The 19,196-nt window shown below is 44.4% G+C and overlaps 1 protein-coding gene across 12 annotated transcripts in view; it reads left to right on the top strand.

Annotated features, from left to right (window-relative positions):
• Positions 1-19,196, top strand: part of HMBOX1 (homeobox containing 1) — a 176,933-nt gene that overhangs the window by 126,720 nt on the left and 31,017 nt on the right. For all 12 annotated transcript variants that reach the window (XM_019520890.1, XM_019520887.1, XM_019520893.1 and 9 more), the window contains 2 exons: positions 878-988; positions 11,201-11,354. In XM_019520890.1, coding sequence (XP_019376435.1) covers positions 878-988; positions 11,201-11,354 — 265 coding nt within the window. The remainder of the gene's footprint in view (positions 1-877; positions 989-11,200; positions 11,355-19,196) is intronic.

The raw sequence follows: 19,196 nt of genomic DNA on the forward strand, positions 1-19,196 counted from the left end.
AGACATACCTATGCATCTTGGAATAGCTTTGGATAATCCTAGGTAAGTATGTGTTTCTCACAGTGAGGTTCAGGCCTGTTTTTTTACCTCTGAAGTTGATGAGTTTTGGTTCCCATCCATCTCATTTATTTTTCCCTTCCATGTGATAGATGGAAAGCCAATGTTGATCCTAGATTCTGCTTCACTCCCTAAAAGCATACATTCCACTTCTGGAAAATGTCCTCTTGGTAACTTTCTTATAAGCCAGGTATAAAATTCTCTTCAAGAGCTGAATCTTTTCACCTCCAGGTCACATTTTTAATCCAGTTTCAGGACTGTTTACTCACAAACAGTTGCATTTTTGGTTTTGTTTCCTTTCTAGCCTGTGTGATGTGAACTGGTAGGAGAATTACTCCCTTCCATATTGGACAGCTGTCTGTATTGCAGAAGCTGCTATCCTACTAGCTGCTGTTTTTCTTGATTTTTGGGAGACAGAGTAAACATTTAGCAATAAAAATCATCTAAATAAAATTCTTCACCTGTAAATCGCGAAATGCCTTACAATGGTAGGTATCATTAGTCCCATTTTACAGATGGGCATACTGAGGCAGAGTGTTTTTGATGTGTTCATAGAGTAGTTGCAGTTTGTTTAGTAGCTTGGTGGCCAGTGTGAGTCAGTGGTAGAGCTGAGAGAAGAAGCCAGGGCTCCTTATGCCCAATTTGATATCTACCCCACTGGCAAGTCAGCCATAGCTGTAGAAAGTAAAAAAGTACATATACATAGTGCTGGCTTTCCACTTCTGAGCCTCGTCAGACAGCACCTTTCACCCACTCTGGATTTTTTTTAAAATGTAAATCGAAAAACAATTCCCTCTCTCTTTCTCTTTGTTTCCTGCAGGTATCAGCCAGAGCCGGATCTCCCATTGGCTGTTGCAGCAGGGATCAGACCTGAGTGAACAAAAGAAAAGGGCATTTTACAGATGGTACCAGCTTGAGAAGACAAACCCCGGTAAACAAAAATAGGCTAAGAGCTAAGATACTCCTGCTGTCACTTCTGAAATGAGCGCTGTGTCATGGTTGTGACCGTCACTGATTGTTTGCTTCATGTTGGTGTGTTGACCTGTCTGCCAAAAGTTGGCATCCCCAGGCTGAATAACTGCAGAGGGCATAGGGCAAAGGTTCCTGTGAAGAGAACTGCACGTAAGCTTAAATGCTTGGTTGTAGCGAGTGATCCAAGACGTGTCCACCTTGGATGGCCTTGCCATCTCACCAGTCTTGGCCAGTTTCTGCCATGCTGTGAATGGGGGCATAGGTAGCCTCTTCAGGACATCTGATCAGCTGATTTTAAATTTGTGCCCTGCCTCTAAGTAGAAATGATCTTTCCCCTGATGGATGAGGGGAGGAGGACTTTAAAAATGCATTGAGTGTAGCTGCACAACCCAAATTTACCGTGCGAATTTTAAGTGCCCGGCGCAGAACTCACTGAAGTCAATGGGAAGACTGCCATCGATTTTTAAGGCCCTGATCCAAAACCTTGTGAAGTTTAGGTGGGTCTTTCAACTGATCTCTGAGGTTTTGGGATTGGGCCCCAAACCTGTCAGAAGCAGAGTCAGCTATTTAGAGTCATTTCACAAAAGATGCTTTTCCCCTTCAAAATTCAGCATTGCTATAAAAGGAGAATAAAGCCCCCTGCTGTCTCTGACTGTCTGTACAAAATCTTACAAATAACAGATGGAAAAATTATCTGTGAAATTATCTATTCCCCTTTCAGGGTTTTCTCCCAGAGTTCCTTGCTTGACACAGGTCTTCAGCACGACCTTTGAGAGAAAATCTCTGTTGGTATTATGATCATCTTCCCGATATTCAGCCTCATGGTTTCTTTGTTTAAGCTGCTATCTATACACTCTTTCTTGTGAACTTCGCTCCACCAGGCTGAGTTCTGTTAAGTAAAAAACTCAATTAAAAACAGATTCTTAAGACCTCTGCTCTGTATGTAAACAGTACATAATAAGACTCCATATGTCAATTGGTCCGGGAATACTTTAGTTTAAGGTCAGCTAGGTTCAGACACAAGAGTTGTGAGTTTTGTCCTTTCCCTCAAGCATCTGGAAGCACTGGCCAGAAGAATAGGAGTGTTAGTGGGAGGCAGGCACTGACAGGTTGCCAGGATCTGTAAGAAACTCTAATTTTGCAAGAATCAATGGTGCAATGACAGCATCTAAGCATCTACAAAGTTATTGGCAACAAGCTGGCAGCTTCTTTGTGATCCTCAGGTTCCACCCCATGGGATAATTCCCAGAAATTCCTCTTCAAGGAGAAGACAAAACCAGTGGGAGCAATTGGCTGAAGCTTTTGGAAGGAGCAAAAAAATGGGACCCAACCTCTCCTGAGGATCAAAAACCATTGCTCAGATTTATTTCCTATAACCTTGTTGATCCTTCTGTACAGCATCACCTAGAGTCATTTGTGAACAGCATTCAGTGCCAGGCCAAGAGATGTCCTTCTGGTGCAGAACTGTGATTCTGTGCATGTCCTACTCTTCAAAACCAATCTCTGAGAGGGAGAGCGATGAGAACACGATAACGTGAACTGAAATGAATTGACATGAAACTCGGAAGTTCTACTTCAGCGTCTCACTGACAGAGGGCTTATTCATTTTTTATATGCACATGGGAGAGAGTTTCATGAGCTACAACCAGCTGGGTTTCCCCCCCACTTATAAGGGATCATATACAGCCTTTTCAAACCCTGGAAAGGCAAAGTGACGCTTAGCTGTGCCGAGAGACTGTCCTGATGCATTTAAATTCCCTTTAGGACCCAGAGAGCACTCAGTTTATTTAAAACGACTTGGAGGAAGACCTTTTGGTTTTCCTCTAGCTGTTCTGTATGAGGGACATTTTATAGGCTAATTCATTGCTTGTAATTGTTGCCATACAGACCATTATATTGCAGTCCAGACTGGCCAGCGAATGGATAATGAGTGTGCATTTGAGCCCACACTGCATGTATGATGATGCTGGAGAAGAAATAGTCTCTGTTGCAAGGAGCCTACAGTTTAAATTAATGTAAAAGAGCTATGGTGGATCCTGGGCAAACAAGGTTCTTTGGGTAAGTCTGATATCTTTTATTAGACCAACTCATATAGTTGGAACAATTCTTCTTAGCAAACTTTTGGGTAGAAATACTCTTTGTCAGGCTGAAGGGTATTTAAACCCGAAAGCTTGCTAGGAAGAATTTTTCCAACTATTTGAGTTGGTCTAATAAAAGATATCAGATTTACCCAAAGAACTTTATGTGCCTAGGTCCTTAGATCAACACAGCTACAACCTACACACCTGTATTTTGGATCTTAAAACTCTTGGGCTGGTAGTGCCTTGTGAATAGTTTGGCGTGGCTTATGTTGTCTTGACAAAATGTCATAAAATGCTAGAAGTGAGGAATCTTGAAGAACTGTCACAGAAATTCATAATTAATTAATGTTACACCTCTTTAAAGTTGTTTTAGAGGCTCTAACTCTGTCTGAGTTTCCTTGTCTTTGTCGCTGAACAGGCAAGCAGTAAAAGACATCCGGAATGAAAGTGTCATTATAAAATGACCAGCATGTGACTTTTCTCTTTTCTAGCATTATACAGGCGGCTTTGATTTTTTCCTGTTTTTGTACTTCCTGGGCACATCTACGTGAGACGCTTACTGCACATTAGCCTAATAACACTGCGTAGTAGCGTGGTGGTTAAAACCCATACTCATAGCCTACTGCACAGTGTTATTAGGCTAATGCACAATAAGTGTTACAAAATAACCGTGCACCAGCGCTACTGTGCAGTAACTCTAGGTACTGCGGAGTTACTGCACAGTAACACTGGTTTTGATGTTCTCCTATTCAAACTATTCTTTATTTTGCAGCTTTGCTGTCTTTTAGCCATTCCTGGTAATATCTGTCCTCTGTTTCACAGCCTTGTAGAGAGTTTTTAGCTCCAGCTGAAAGGCTTAACTCAGGTGTGGTAATATTAACTGACAGTGAAGTATTAGAGGGGCAGTGTCAAGACACTAAAGAAGGCTAGATTTTGCTTTGTGAATCTGAATAAGAGATGTAAATATAACTATAACAATTACAGGACTCATGACATAATATCTTTTGACCATTTTGACTTTTTTGCCTACTTTATTGTGCTTTTTTAAAGCGTTATATGTAATTCAGTAAATTAGTGGACATTTAAATAGTTATGTTTATTTTTGCTTTGATCTTAAACTGAATGACATAGAGGTAGCCCCACGCCTAGTAGTAAACCTTCTAGTTTCTGTTTAAATGCAGAAAAATATGCGTTGTGTTGTATACAATGTGCCATACCATCTTCACCCCCATTTTCAAAATCCCAGATCCACCCATGGAGTCATCCACCTGCACTGTAAGCTCCTCAGGGCAATGTCTGTGTACAAAACCCAGCAGAGTAAGACCTCTGGGTGTACTGTAACATTAATACTAATATAAGAGACAGACTCTAATTAAATCCAATGACCAGAGAGACCCTTGATTACTCTTCTTTCAAATATATGACAGTGCCACATGGTAAAGCAGCCTCATGCCATCCTGCATCTACTAATCTCTTTTGGGGCCTTTGAACAGACTGTTTTGAGGAGTTGCTACTGCTAGGCATGGAGAGAGAGATCCAGTCCTCCATAGCTTTTGTTGGTTCACAGCTCTGTCTGGGCTTGGGTGTTCATCTTTTTCCCCCAGGACTCAGCTCTACATCTTTTTTTATTGTGGCTTGAGTTGTAAAGGTTTTTCATGCAACTTCAAACTGCAAGCTAGATCGTAGTGCAAGAAAAGCCTATCTTGTTTATTGCGGGGGGAAGGCTGTATTGTTTCTTCTCTGTGTAATAACCTTGCTCCTAACTTAAGAATGACATATTCTTAGTGGATGATGCCCTGCAATTGATGGTAATGCCGTAGGCTTCTAATATTCTAGCGCTTGCATTTTTCTTTCTGGAAACATTTGCAAATGGGTCTGAAGGATATACTTTGTTGAAAGAAATAATCAATGAAAAATATGAAGATCAGCTGACATTGAAAGTTCTTCCATTTAATCATATTAGCAGTGATAATTTTTTATTTAGATTGGGCATTTTTGGGCAAGGGCCTCATCTGTGTTTTCTGAGCACCTGTTTGGCATTTTATAAGTTCTGGAATCCAATTTCAGCAGTACTGCATTAGTAGGGACTTGCATGGGTCTGACATCTTTTAATGGCCCTATTTATTAATACAAAATATTATTAATTAAACTTGATGAGTTTGGTTGGCAGCAGGTTGCAGGGCAATGCAAGATGTCTGTGACCAAGTAACCTTGGCACCTTCTTTCTTTCTGGGACATTGCAGACCAAGGCAGCCAGTAGAAAGGACATGTTATGATTATAGTGTGGGGTACTGATTGCCTGTACTAAAGATTTGTATCTTTTTCTTTTTCCAATCAATTAATAGGAAGGCAGTAATGGTCACCTTGGACAAGGCGATTTGCTTTGCTTTCCCAAGCAAAAGGGATGTGTTGCAAGCCAGGGAGAGGTAGTTGCTGTCATGTTTTAGCTTCTCCCATTTTTATTGCTGTAGGAGCTCTCATCAGCTGTGTAAGAAAATCTTGTGAGAGAGGAAAGGGCTGGATGTCCCAGGAGAATGGTGTTAGATAGTTTGCTCATGTATAATGCATTAGCTATGCCCATTGGTTCAAAGCAGGGGTGGACAAAAGGCAGCCTGGGTGCCAGATGCAGCCCACAGGCCATTCTGTCCAGCCTGCGGGGTCCCTAAAAAATTTAGAAAATTAATATTTATCTGCCCTCGGCTTCCTGTCATGTGGCCCTCGAAGGTTTGCCAAACTCAGTAAGCGGCCCTCTGCCCAAAATAACTGCCCGCCCCTGGTTCAAAGAAACCAAGTTGCTTCACCAAAGATTCTTCATCTAGCAAGTTGCTTTTCGCTGTCATCACTAACGTTTCAGATCCACCTCAGGCCAGCGGCCAGAAGTTGTTGCTTTGTGGTCACAGATCAGTGACCGGTGGTATGAATCGACGCGTTCAGTCTACATCTGCGAGTTTGCATCCAGTTAGAAATGACACTGGTGCTGTCTCTTGATAGTAGCACCTGTGATGTTCTGAGCACTCTTCATATACTCTGGAAGGGTTGATCCTTGCCAAAGGAGTTGGAGCGCTAAGGACAGACCTGCAGGAAGACAGAGGTTACCTTGCTGATGATTTTCATTACAGGATCTGGGTATTGAAAAGGCTACAGTGAGAACATGTCCCTAATCTCACGAGTGGTCATTGCAAGGCAAGCTGAGTCTCATCCAGAAGTGAAATTGCATTTTATGAGCAAGGACAGACTTCCGTAATAACACAGGGTTGGACTAGATCTAGGGTGGCCAGTCCACAACACAGGTGCCACGAGTAGCATAGGCGCGCAGCGGAGTGAGGAGGGGATAAGCAACACAGTGGCAGATAGGGCAGGGAGCAGACAGCAGAGCAGCAACTTGGGCAGGGTGAAGAAAGCAGAGCAGGAAAGTGGAGGAAGGGGATTGGAGTGGCACTAGGGGAGGGTGTGGAGGTTACCTTTCAGGCACACCTGCCAGAAAGGTTTGCCCCCACCAGACTAGATGATCCTTAAGGTCCCTTCCAACCCTATGGTTCTCTGAAGCCATGGCAGCAGGAGATGCTGGTTCCACTTTCAGTCTGAAAAGGGGCCCTCCACACTTTTGGCCTCCCAGATCATTTATTCCCTTTCATGCTCAAGCTGTCCTGCATTTTGAAGCACGTGCTAAGGGATAAGTCTTAGGGCTTTTACTTAATTGCTGCTTAACTTTGTGGTTATGCTCAGCCTGAAAACCTGCATGTCTTTCAGTCCAGGTCCAGCTCTTTCTCTGTCTTTTGCATATGTCCACTGCTGTAGTTGTAAACCAGATCTGCAGGGTACTTGGTATAAAAGGAGAATCTCCCCTGTGATACAGGTGAGAGGGCATAAAATTGCCTCTCAAATTGTGAAGAAACAGAGCTGGCTAAGCAGAAGGTCAGGGCGATGCCTTGGAACAGCAGAAGAAAAGAACAAGAGACCAAAGAACTTGCTTTGTCCAAGGAAAGAAAAAGAAACCAAGATTCCCCAATCAGTGGCCATGTACTTAAACCGATCAGCAGTACTTAACCCGATCAGCTTTGCAGCTATCATGGACTGAGACCTGAATTTTTGAGGTGCCTGCAGGAGGGCAGTGTCTTGTAGTCAGCCGCAGTTTTGCATCTGCTGATGGTGTGATGCTGTTCATATTGACACTACCCCGTGCAAAGGAGAGGTAGGTAAATCAGACCAGCCAGGCGGCTGCCACCAAGAAAGCAGTTATATAGAAATGTATTAACACCTGACTGTGTAGGAACAGATTTATACTCCCAAGTATAGATTTTTTTTTCTCCTTTACCTAAGAAACATTTTGAACAAACCAGTATAATTACTCCATATCCGTAAGCTCAGTGCTAAGCATCCCTGTGATTCTTTCTCATTCTTTTCACCTGGATTTGCAAGTGTTTTCTGAGACACCAGTGCTAACAAGCTGCCTTCTCATGGCCAGGCAGGGAGAGTCTCTCTTTACACAGGTCCGGGCTGCATGAGAGACTTAGTACATTGTATTTCTCTGCTCCTGCTACGCATTTTCATGCGTGCCTGGAAGGCCAGTCTATATGATGCTGGTCAGAAACATGATGCTGCCCAAAACCTTTTTACACACACATCCAAAAGGAAGCTGCCTTGAGATGACCACATGAAAAATTGATGGCCTGACCTGTAACGAGGCAGATATTTTGTATGGCAGTAAAGCTACAGTGTAGAGTAAGCTGGAAGGTAAGACTCGCTGCTGAAGATAACGATGAGGTATTAGGGTGTGAGGGCTTTTCCACCAAAGGTGTTACATGTGCAGAGCTAGGAATATGAACAGAAAGATTCAAGACACAGTTTGAATGCTGGGATTGTCCCGTCTTTCCCCTAATGTTCAGCCTCTTTTGCTAAGCCTCGTGGCATGCTTCTGGAGGCTGACACAGTCATGGGCTGGAACGATGAGTGCCTCAATCTTTAGGATTGGAAAGAGTCCAGCAGAGAACAACACAAATGATTAGAGGCTGGGAAACATGACTTATGAGGAAAGACTGAAAGAATGAGGACTGTTTAGTCTGGAGAAGACTGAGGGGGAATTTGATAACAGTCTTCAAATACCTGACAAGCAATTATAATGAGAATGGAGACGTTTAGGCTCAAATCACAGCGGAGGAAATTTAAGCTGGAAATTAGGAAGACCTTTCTAAGTGTGGTTAAGCCTTGGAAGAAGCTGCCTAGAGAAGTCGTGGAGTCTCCATCCCTAGAAATTTTCAAGAAGGGGTTGGATGGGCACTTGGCTGGGATGGTTTAATGAGGGATAACCTGCCCTGAGCAGGGGGCTGGACTGGATGGCTTCAGTAGATCCCTTCCAGCCCTACTTTCCTATGAGCCTAAGCATAGACTTCAGATGTGGTCAGGAACTGAAACACCGCTATGACAAGTGTAGATTGCAAGCCTAGCATCGGCCTAATTTATGGATCAGATGCATGTAAGCTTGTATAGATCGAAGTGCTCAGCATATACAATAAGTAATAGCCTGGGAAAGTAGAATAAAATCTGTTGGTCAAGGCCATCAGTAACAGGCTGGGCCAGGTGCTGATAATTGCTTTTTGGAAAGCACCAATAGTAGTTAAAGGGAACAGCTGCAGTAACCCAGTGTTTTTTCTTGTGATGAGAAAAACTCAATTATGCATAGCTAGTTAGAGTCCTGTTAAAATGAAAGCATGTTCTTGTTAATGAAATACGTTAAGGCGGAAATGTGCAATCACTTGTTGCAAGCTTGACCATTTTCAACCTTGACCACCAAAGCCAAGCAACAGAAGCTAAAGCAGAAGGCCCAAAAAGCCCCAAAAGCCTTTTTAAAGTGACCGCAGAGTGAGTCTTTGCAGATGTGACAACTAGTTTGGTCAGCAAAGGAAAGAAAGCAATTAACACCTCCAGCTAAAACAGATCAGATTGATCAGCAAAAGGCCTGAAAAAAAACATTGGAAGAGAAGGCCTGAAAATAGATAATCCAAATGCTCTATATCATGATTTTATTTTAAGAATGTTAGAAGTAGCGACTGATGTAACCAAATGCATTGTGTGTATAATAGACATATTTCATAGATAAGTTGTAGAAACAAAGCAGCCTTGTTGGTGAAGACCATAAACCAAGGTGAAAGGAAGACAGGATTCCCAGGTGGTAAAGGAAGGAGATAAGAAATCCTCCTTTCCAGCACTGTAATTTTCACAGGGACATAAATCCCTTTTAATTGACACCTTCCCAATTCATAAGAAAACTGGTTCAGTCCAGTTCCTAAAACTTCAGCGAGACAAAGAAATATGAATAAATCACTCTGAGGATGTTTATTAGACAATTAGAAGTCATCAGCTATAAGTATAGGGTGGAGACAGGAGGGAAACTTGGGGAACTCCACATGCCACCTCCCTCTTGAGTCTCCCCAGCTGGTGTAGGTGAGAACCTGTGAGACACCGTTCAGGGTAGCTGGGCATTGAAATAAATGTTTATTCTTGTGCTTTTGTGATGTGACAGGCAAAGGTCAGGCTGTAGATCTGTCTTTTGCTTCTTTTCTGACCTGAATGGTTATAGTTAAGGGAATTGGAACTGGATTTCAATTTTGCATTTAAAAAATAATCATTAAGAGAATTGTAGCTGCACCTTAAGTCTGTGTCTAAGCTGGCAAAAGAGGTCCAAATATAGATGGGCTGTAGTCTTGTCTCACTAAAGGCCAAACAGTCATGAGTTTTTGATAACATAAGGGTTTCACCTCCTGTCACTTATAGATGAAAATAGCAATGCTATTTTATCACTATTATTTCATCTGTATTTTTATGACCAGGATCTAGCCAGTCTAAGCACGTGTAGTTTGCCTCATCTGGTTTTCTTCGCAGCGCTGCATTCATATCAGCAACAGCACCTGCTGGTTCATGGTGAGAGGCATGGGATAAGACTGGCTCGATGTGCTGCCTGTCCTAGGCTCTAGCGCTTGTTCTGTATGTTACAAATAAAAAAAGACAGATTTTCCTTCACCCCAGCACTAGAAAGCCTCAGGAAAGCAAATTCAAACCGTATCCTACTTAATCACCCCTGATAGCCCTCAGTATGCTCCTCCCCACAATGTTGGCTATTTTGGACCAAACAAGTGAGTTGCAGAGCAGAGGGGCCCCTCTTGGAGGATGCTCTGGCAGCAGATCCATATCTTACACAGCAGGTTGGCTTGAGCTTCTGGAAAGGAACCCACCAGGCACCAGTTAAGTGGTTCTGTTAAGAGCTAATGGAAGGGGAACGAACAGGGATGTTGCTGTTCAGTCCGTATAGATTTCATAGACATTAGGGGTGGAAGGGACCTCGCAAGATCATCCAGTCCAGCCCCCTGCCCAAAGGGCAGGAAGTCAGCTGGGGTCAGAGGATCCCAGCAAGATCGGCATCCAAGTGTTTCTTGAAAGCGTCCAGGGTAGGTGCATGCACCACTTCTGCGGGGAGTCTATTCCAGGCCCTTGGACAGTAAAGAAATTTTTCCCTATATCCAGCCTAAAATGGTCTTCCAGGAGTTTGTGACTGTTGGACCTTGTTTTCCCTTGGGGTGCTCTGGTGAACGAACAGGGATGCTGCCGTGCTGTCCTTCACAGACTCCTTGTATTAGTGGGTCAAATTCTGTGTAGTTCACGAGACTGGGTTCTCCACATGGTGTTCATTTGGAGGGGTACTTGGGCATCAAGCCACAGACATATTTTAAAAAGAGCTAGAAGCACAGCTTGAATTAGTCCAAGCTTGGGCATAGCTTAGTCGTGCTCTGTAGCAAACTGGTTGTCTTGATGGGGACAAGTTGGCTCTTTCAGAATGGCTGTCAATGAAGGCTCCAAGCTTCATTCTTCTCCAGTTTAGCTCAGTTTAATGCCAGGATGTCAAACAGGTTGCTCCTCATTCTTCCCAGTGTAAGTGGGAGCACAGTCTTGGCTCATGTGTCTTTCCTGTCTGTTTGTTTGCTTGCTTTCATCTTGAGCTTGAATGGGTTTACCTGTTGTCTTTTATTAGCAGGACTAACAAAAGGAGCAGGATTTCCAGTCCATTAGGAATTGCAGTATTTATTTATCGTTTGTAGGGGCTACATTAAGCATGAGACCTGCTCCTATCCCAGTAGAAGAGCCAGAATGGAGACAGACACCTCCCCCAGTCACAGCTACCTCTGGGACCTTCAGACTACGGCGGGGCAGTCGGTTCACATGGAGGAAGGAGTGCCTGGCTGTTATGGAAAGGTATGTGTCTCCTTGGGGCTGCAGCGGCACGTGTTTCGGAGGGGAAGTAGATCAAAGTACAGTTTGTCCCTGTTCTGAAGACAGCAGCTCTCATGCATGTGTTTCATCCTTGTGCAAACCAATTAGCTTTCTGGTCAGGTGTTTTTAAATAGTCAAATATGAGGACATATTTCATCAGATGTAAAGAAAACAAACAAACACTTGAGTGCCATGTTCTTCTTAACCATGAAGAACATTCTTTATAGCCCCTGAAAGACTTTTTCCTTGGTCCCTTCTTCTGAATCTCCCAGGACTTCCCTTAGCTTGGTGGGGAGCTTATTTCCAGTGCACGCCAGACTCTCTCTCTTTTGGGGTCTGAACAGGCTTTGCTTTGTGCTGCACCATGCATATTTCCATTTTGTTATTTTTCCCTCCAACGCATAAAACTATGGTTTTATCTTGGGATTTCCACGGCACTGTAGGTGGGCAGGTTGCTATAGAAGGGGAGAGCTTTGCCTAACAGATTCCCTTCCCAGAAAGGCCTTTTGCAGCTGTGAACATGAGCTGGGCATGATACAGGGCAAAGTGCTTCCATTAAAATACATACCCAGCGTGGCAGGGATCATTAGTACTCCCAGCTCTTCAGCTCTGCAGAGATTAAACGCTTCCATGCAGGGGCTGTCTGCTTTCTGCATGTTTTCTCTTTCACATCTCTCTCGTGGCTAATATGAATTTATGGGAAAGGTCCAGAAAGCTCAGTGAGACCATGGAGGGTGAGTGCTTAGTCCTTGTAAAGACTAAATTGCTGGGAGGGGCTTTTTCCTGTTCCAGCTTAGGAGCATGTGGAGCATCAGGCTGGTCACTGCTAAGGGATTTGGCTGGGAGCACCCTGAGCTCAGAAGAGGAGGGAGATGGGGATGTTTGGCAGCATCAGGCCCAGACCAGCATAAGAAGAGGATGACAGCTGCACCATAGAGGATCTTGTAGAAGTTTCTGGTATCAAAGCATTTGGGGCAGGTCTTGTAACATCCTCCTGTTAGAAACTTTCTAGCATTTGGGGGGAATTCCATTCATATTAAAATTTGAGGTGGGGGCCTAGTAATTTATTTATGAGATGATATTGTCTGTGGAAGGGAATGCAAAGCTGCAGATGCCTTTCATGCTCTCCCATTCTGGGTGCTGGTGCAGGATACACAAGGAGCAGGTCAGCCTCTTTTCATAAGGGCAGCTGATGTGTCTGATGTATCTGGCAATAACCTGGCTCTGGAAGTGCAGCACACTCATCGTCGAATGGTATCCTTCCTTTCCGTCCAGGTAGTTACACCAACACCATTACCTTCTCCAGCCTGCCTCCCTTACTACAACAAAAGGTTTGGGGGGCATTTCTTTTCCCCCCCGAAGGTATAGTCTTTGGTGAAGCAGTGAATTGGCTCATGTGAATGAGCTGCACTTAGGGGGCTTGAACCTAGCATGTGTTTGTAAATTCTAGCTTGCTGCAGCACTGATACTCAGGGGTTGTTTGTTAAATCTGTTCCTCATAAATGATTCTCATTTAAATTATTCAAACAAATAGCCCAGCCCTGCCCTGAAGGGCTTTTATAATGTAAGCACCATGCTGGATGGAGATCTGAGAGTGAAGAGCCCTACATCTGTGCAGAGGCCCATGGTCTCTACAGAGTAGCAGCAGAGCTCATATAGACAGCACAAAGCATGGGGCAGGACTAGCAGGTGGTTTCTTCATCCATGGCTTCTCCTGTTGCCTCTCCTTACTTCCCTTTCTTTCTTAAGTACAATGTTGTTGCTCCCAAGGGGCTGTCAGCTCCTGCTGCGACAGAGTTTGAGACACAGTGAGTATAACCAGATCAGCTTTTATTCACTGTCAGCTGGGTGATGTGGTCAGCCAGCAAGGGGATAGATGCAAATGTGTGTGAATCCCAAACCTCCAAGATTGTGCATCTTTTATGCATCCATGGCCACATCGTTGGTCCATACACTAGCTAATACATGTTTAGTTGCTCAGGTGCATTCCCTGATTGCACATTAACTAGCTAATCAGAACAATAATTATGCACCAAACCTGTGCTCACAGTTAGATGGTGTCTGGGTCCTGAATTCCTTTCTCTCCCCTAAACCTCAATGCACCATTCATCTAACTTGTTTATCATATTTCTGTATTAGGTCCCTTACTGGTACAGCCTATTGCTGTGCTCAGCCTCGCCTCCCTCATTCTTTCCAACCATTGTAGTCTTCCTTAATTAGTCCCAACAGCCACTCCTGCTGCATAGATCATCGACTCATAGAAAATGAGGGTTTGAAGGGACCTCAAGAGGTCACATCTAGTCCAACCCTGTAAAAGCAGCACCAGCCCCAACTACGTCGTCCCAGCCAAGGCTTTGCCAGGTCTTAAGAAACCTCCAAGGATGAAGACTCCACCACCTCTCTGGGGAGCCTGTTCCAGTGCTTTACTACCCTTCTCATAAGAAAGTTTTCCTAATTTCTAACCTCAATTTCCCTTGCTTCAGCTTGAGCCCATTGCTCCTTGTTCGGTCATCTGCCCCCACTGAGAACAGTCCAGCTCCATCCTCTTTGCAGCCCCCCTGTAGGGACTTGAAGACTGCTATCAAATCCTGTTTTGGTCTTCTCTTCTCCAGACTAAATCAGCCCAGTTCCCTCAGCCTCTCCTGAGATGCAGCCCAATCCCAAATTGTTTCACATTCCTCACTAGGAGATTACTATTTAATCCTTCCAGGCATGCCCAGCAGGGCTGACAAATAAGTCAGCAGTATTCAGCAGTAAAAAGAAAATAGAAGGAGTTTTACATCTGACTGTCCCTTCTGCCATTTGGCATTGAGAAAGCAGAGTGAAAAGACTCAAATCTGGACCATCACCTGCCTCTTGGACCCAGTGCGCGCACACTGCACAGTCTCTGAATTAGGGCAAGGAAACAGGTCTCCCAGTTTCTGTACAGCATCCAGTGCCATTTCTGTTTTACTGGTTGTGTTATTGAGCACCTGAACCGATCTGGGCTGAGGATTGAATAGTACGCAACGGTTGATCCTCTGGATCATGGTGTACCTGTAAGAGTGCTAGTCCGGTGCCTGATGATTCGAATCCATTTGCAGCTGACAAGCCCAATGCGAGGGTGACGCCTCATTACAAGTGTCATAGCTCCGTGTGTTGTCCGAGTTGGAGTCCAAGTTTATAGCACACTGCTTTCTTCTTTCTCGCTTTTCTTCCATCCTTTGGATCAAAGCCGCTTCATGTTGACAGCTGTTCCCTCCAGATCGGACAGGATTCTGTGAGCTCCTCCTAGCTGTCTTCATTGCTGTTGAATGACTTCATATCATTTTTGTACACATTGCTGTAGAGAGTGACCCTGCTTTCAAAAGCACAATGCCGTGCAAGCAAACGTTGCCCTTTTCTGTCTCAAAAACCACCTCTGCTCTGGCATCTACCTAGTAGGATGGGAGTGTTGTAGCTGCAATGCTCTGGGAAATATGTGAGAAGTAAGGGTTTTTGTGGGGAATATCTTTTATTAGATCAACTAAATAGAGTTGGGAAAATTGTTAGACCAGCCTTTCCTCAGGTCTGGGAAAGAAACGGAAAGGCAGCCTACACTAAGTAACTTGTGACTTGTTTGACTCTAATATATAAAAGAAAATAGATACTTCAACTGGAAGGGGCTCTAAAAATGTGTAAAAACCATAGCTGACATCTCCAGAAGTCAGCCAACCTGTGATGGTTTGGAGCATATCAGTGAGCCAAAATTGATTTCATGAGTTAAAAAACCAAATGAAATTCAATATTTTATACCATCAGGAACTGCCAACTTGCACATTAGGAAATCTGGGTAAACACATGATCTTGCTTTCACTGTTTATTTCTTCCTCTGCTTTCCTTGTTCATTTTAACCCCCCTTATTTGTTGTGTCTTCTCTCCAATAGCAAGCTCCCAAGGGGAGGGAGTTATTCCTGCTGTGTGGTTATATGGAGTCTCCCCATATCAGTGCCCTGATTCTGACTTCAGGAGTGATGGTAACACAGTAGTGGGCTTTGTGAAGGACAAATGTACCAATCCCTGCCATGTATAAAGACTTTGCCAAGAGGATGGGAGGCACCTGCTTAAGAGCACAGCAATGATGCATAGAGCAGACACTTAACAGATTCCCAGTCCCACAGGTCTACCAGTCCTGTGTTCCATACACAAGCCAGGATAAGGTTAACTGCAGGGGCTGGAAGGGAATATTTTTCCTCTTGTATATAGAGCCCAGTGGCCTATGTTGCATGAAACTGGCGGTTTGTCTTTGCTTCTGAAGGATCAAATTTTGTCTGCCAGTGGAGGCTGGTTATTCAGCTTGAGAGATCAGGACTTTTCTTACCCATTTAGAGAGACGCCCCATTGTCTTGAGTTCTTATGCCTCAGAGCGCTCTGATGTGTCCCCGTGGAAAATATTACACAGCTGTCGGGGTGCCCCGTTGAGGACTTTGTAGGTGCTTTTAAATGGGCAGTGCAGACCTCTTTCTGGAAGCCTTTTACATAGGAGGTTCGTATGAGCATTGATCTCCCAGTTGCCCTTTGCTGCCAGAGTTAAGTGGTGTGGACCAGTGTGCAAGGCTTTGGGTAGGAATCGTTCAGCACAGAGAAGCACAGCCTTTCTTAATAACTTAGGGTGTCCGCTTACCCATTTTCCTAATAGATAAAGCTTGGTTTTGCACAAGTAGAGTGGATGCAGTGTCCAAAGTGGACATGCCTTTGGTTACAGGTGAACAGTATAATTCAATTTAGTGTAGCATCTACTGGTCATTGACCTACAAGCTGATTTTTATCAGATCTATAGCTGCCCCTTCCCTGCTAGCCGTGTGTGTGTGTGTGTGTTTTTAGCTCCACTTCTTAACTTGATGCTAAATCTTGAGAGATGCTGAGCTACAAACACGCCCAGTGGACATCTCAGAAATGCAGCGCCTCTCAGGAGGTGGCCTCTGACCTGGACGAGGAAAGCAATAATGCTGACATAGCAACCTTCCTGATTGTGATCTGTTTAAATGAGCGGCAATTCGAACGTGCTCAGTGATGTTATATTCATGTCAAACCAGAGTGATGAGGCCTGTGAGGGTATTTAAGTGCCTTGCACACGCATGCATCTGTGTACAATGTGCGTGCATCAAAGGGACAGATCAGTTCATACTGGACTTCCAGAATGCTGCTTGCAGTTCCTGTAATTCAGTTCTGTCTTTACTGCTTTTTGGAATTTCTCCCAGGACAGTTTATTGGTTGTTAGGCTTGGGTTTTGGACAGTGCATTCAGAAGGTCTCGCCCTCGTTCATTTTTTTTTGTTTTTTTTAATTCTCTCTGAATATTTATGCTGTGAAGGTTAAAAGGAGCAGTAGTTCCAGAAAGTAAAGGTCTATATTTAACTGCAGACTAGGTGTGGTTCAGACAACTGCAATGCGAGCTCCCTCGTGCTGCTGTGCTAGTGAGATCAACCTTGACCTGCAGGGAATGTTCTCTTTGGTAGCCTCCTGCTCATGAAATATGCTGAGTTTTTCTGCGTGGTGGTGTTGTGGTGTGGCGTACCCTCCTTTGGGAACAGAGCCAAGATTATAATAATCGTTTCAGTTAGAACCTGAGGTTAGACTTGAAAGCCTGTTTCTTCTGCAGCTTTGCATCTCCCTTTATTACTTTTTGTCCCAAAGATTCTTTTCACGGCTTCAAACTCACCTTTGTTCCTTTCAACCTCCCTCATTAGAACTGCGAGATTGAAAATTCCCTTAGGGTTTTTTTTTTTTCTAATGAAAACATGTCTTTTTCCTTTTTTGAGAAAAAGAAATGTGCGGCTCATGCTTTTCCTCTAATCATAAGTTGGAACTGAAAGTTTCTCTCCCCTTTCAGGCATCAGGTGGTGGCAGCAGAATCAGTCTGGACACATACCCATTTCTAGGGGCTTTTCAAAATCACATTCTCTGTTCCTACATTTTTATTACAGGCCTGAGCTGGGCTGCTTTTTCTTTGGACAGTCATTTCCGTGCAGTGGCACTGGGTTTCATGCAGTTTCCATGTAACCTGAGTGCATATATTCTGCTTTAAACAAAGCTATTAATTCAGCCACAGAAATTAACATTTATATACCTAGAATTATTTGCAGATTGCCTAAATAACAAAGCTGTTAATTCAGCCATAAAAATTAACATTTATGTACCTAGAGTTATCTGCAGATTGCCTAAATAACAAGGGTGTGGCCCTCTTTTTTCTTTAAATGCTGTCCTGTTTGGACAAATGGAGTTGACCTAAATTAGACAGAACATGTGAAAATTTGGCTTTTTTACTAGTTCAGGGTTGCTGAATAAATACAGTCTATTTAATGCTCCCAGACCTCTGACAGTGGGTATTACCTCCATTTTACAGATGGGACTACTGAGTCAGATGTGAATGGCCTTGTTGCCTCCTCAGAATTGCAGGATGAAGAAAGGCAAAGGAAGCAGAATGGATTGGGGCCATGTGTGTGAGATGTGCACACATATCAGGGAGGGTACAACACTCAAAAATTACCCAAGCCAGGAAATCATTGGGATAGAGGAAGCACAACAGGAATCCTATAAGTTCCCTTTCTCTTTCCTTACCCTTTTCACCCATCAGACACAATCCTGTGTCACAAGGACCATCGCTTTGGCCAAAGAGAATAGTCCTAGTTCACTAAACCCAAGCTGTATCGCGCTCACCTGTGGCAAGGCTGTTGCTGCAGTGCCCCTTGGGGCTAGTGGCATGCAGAGCAAGCAAGCAAGCATTGGCATTGGCCACTTGAGCCTTGTGGGGCTGTGCAGTGAGGGATGCCCGCCCTGATGCTCACCCTTAAAAATCTTTCTGTTTAGGAAGCACTGTAACAACCCAAAGACTGGGGCTTCCACCACTTCCCTGGGGAGAACGGGAGATCTGTGAGCTCGTGAAATTCAGTTAAGAGATTTTCTCGTTGCTAATTTCATCCCATTACTCTTAGTGATGCCTTCTTGCAGAACGGTAATAACTGGTGCCATTGGGGATTTAAGACTCCTGTGCAGTGCCCAGGGTGAGAGTTGAGTTTTGTACTCCGGGTGTTCCTTCCTAGCAGTGGAGCAGGAAGTTACTGCTTGCAACCTCTTCTCTAAGGTTTATGTGCTGCTAGAAGGAGAACATCAGCATGATGGATACCAGTGGCTGGCTCGGATGTTGCTCAGCTTTATTCTGGAGGCGTGGCAGGAGCTGGGGACAGCTGTCCTGTTGTATGACATTGGGCAGATCATGATCTTTCCTGCCCTTTACTTTCCCATCACTGAAACTGATCCACTTGAGGAGGTCTCAACATGTCCAGCTAGATGCCGGTGACATCAGTGGAAGGTCCTCAATTCCTATGGCAGATTTAGACTAGGTATGGGCAAAATCTTTATAAATTATATGCCATATTTACTCATCTCTAAGATGAGGTCCCCCCTGCCCATCAGCACGGGGGGAAAACCCTCGTCTTAGATTCGCATACGCCAGAGTCAAACCCACAAAAAACCACCTGCCTCCTCCCCTGCTCACCCACTTGCCCTCTGCAGCTTTCCTCCCCATTCCCCCTTCACCTTCTACCCCTTTACTGTCAGGTGCAACTAGGCATCCCTCGCCCAGCCAGTCAGCAGTGCTGATGCTGCTGCATGCATGGCCCGACAAGGACTGCACTTCTACATGTTGTGCCATGGGGAGGGAACTGAGCCTAAGCAGCATCTTTCAGTAAGGAGGAGGAGAGAGGGGAGCAGAGGCAGAGACTGTGGGGTGGGGGAAAGGCCACAGGGGCACAAAGCGGGGGGACAGATGGCAAGGCAGCTGCTCTAGCAGTGGGGTGGGGGTATG

This window comes from Gavialis gangeticus, unplaced genomic scaffold (assembly GCF_001723915.1).
Source record: "Gavialis gangeticus isolate Ggan-Ray unplaced genomic scaffold, GavGan_comp1, whole genome shotgun sequence".
Lineage (NCBI taxonomy): Eukaryota > Metazoa > Chordata > Crocodylia > Gavialidae > Gavialis > Gavialis gangeticus.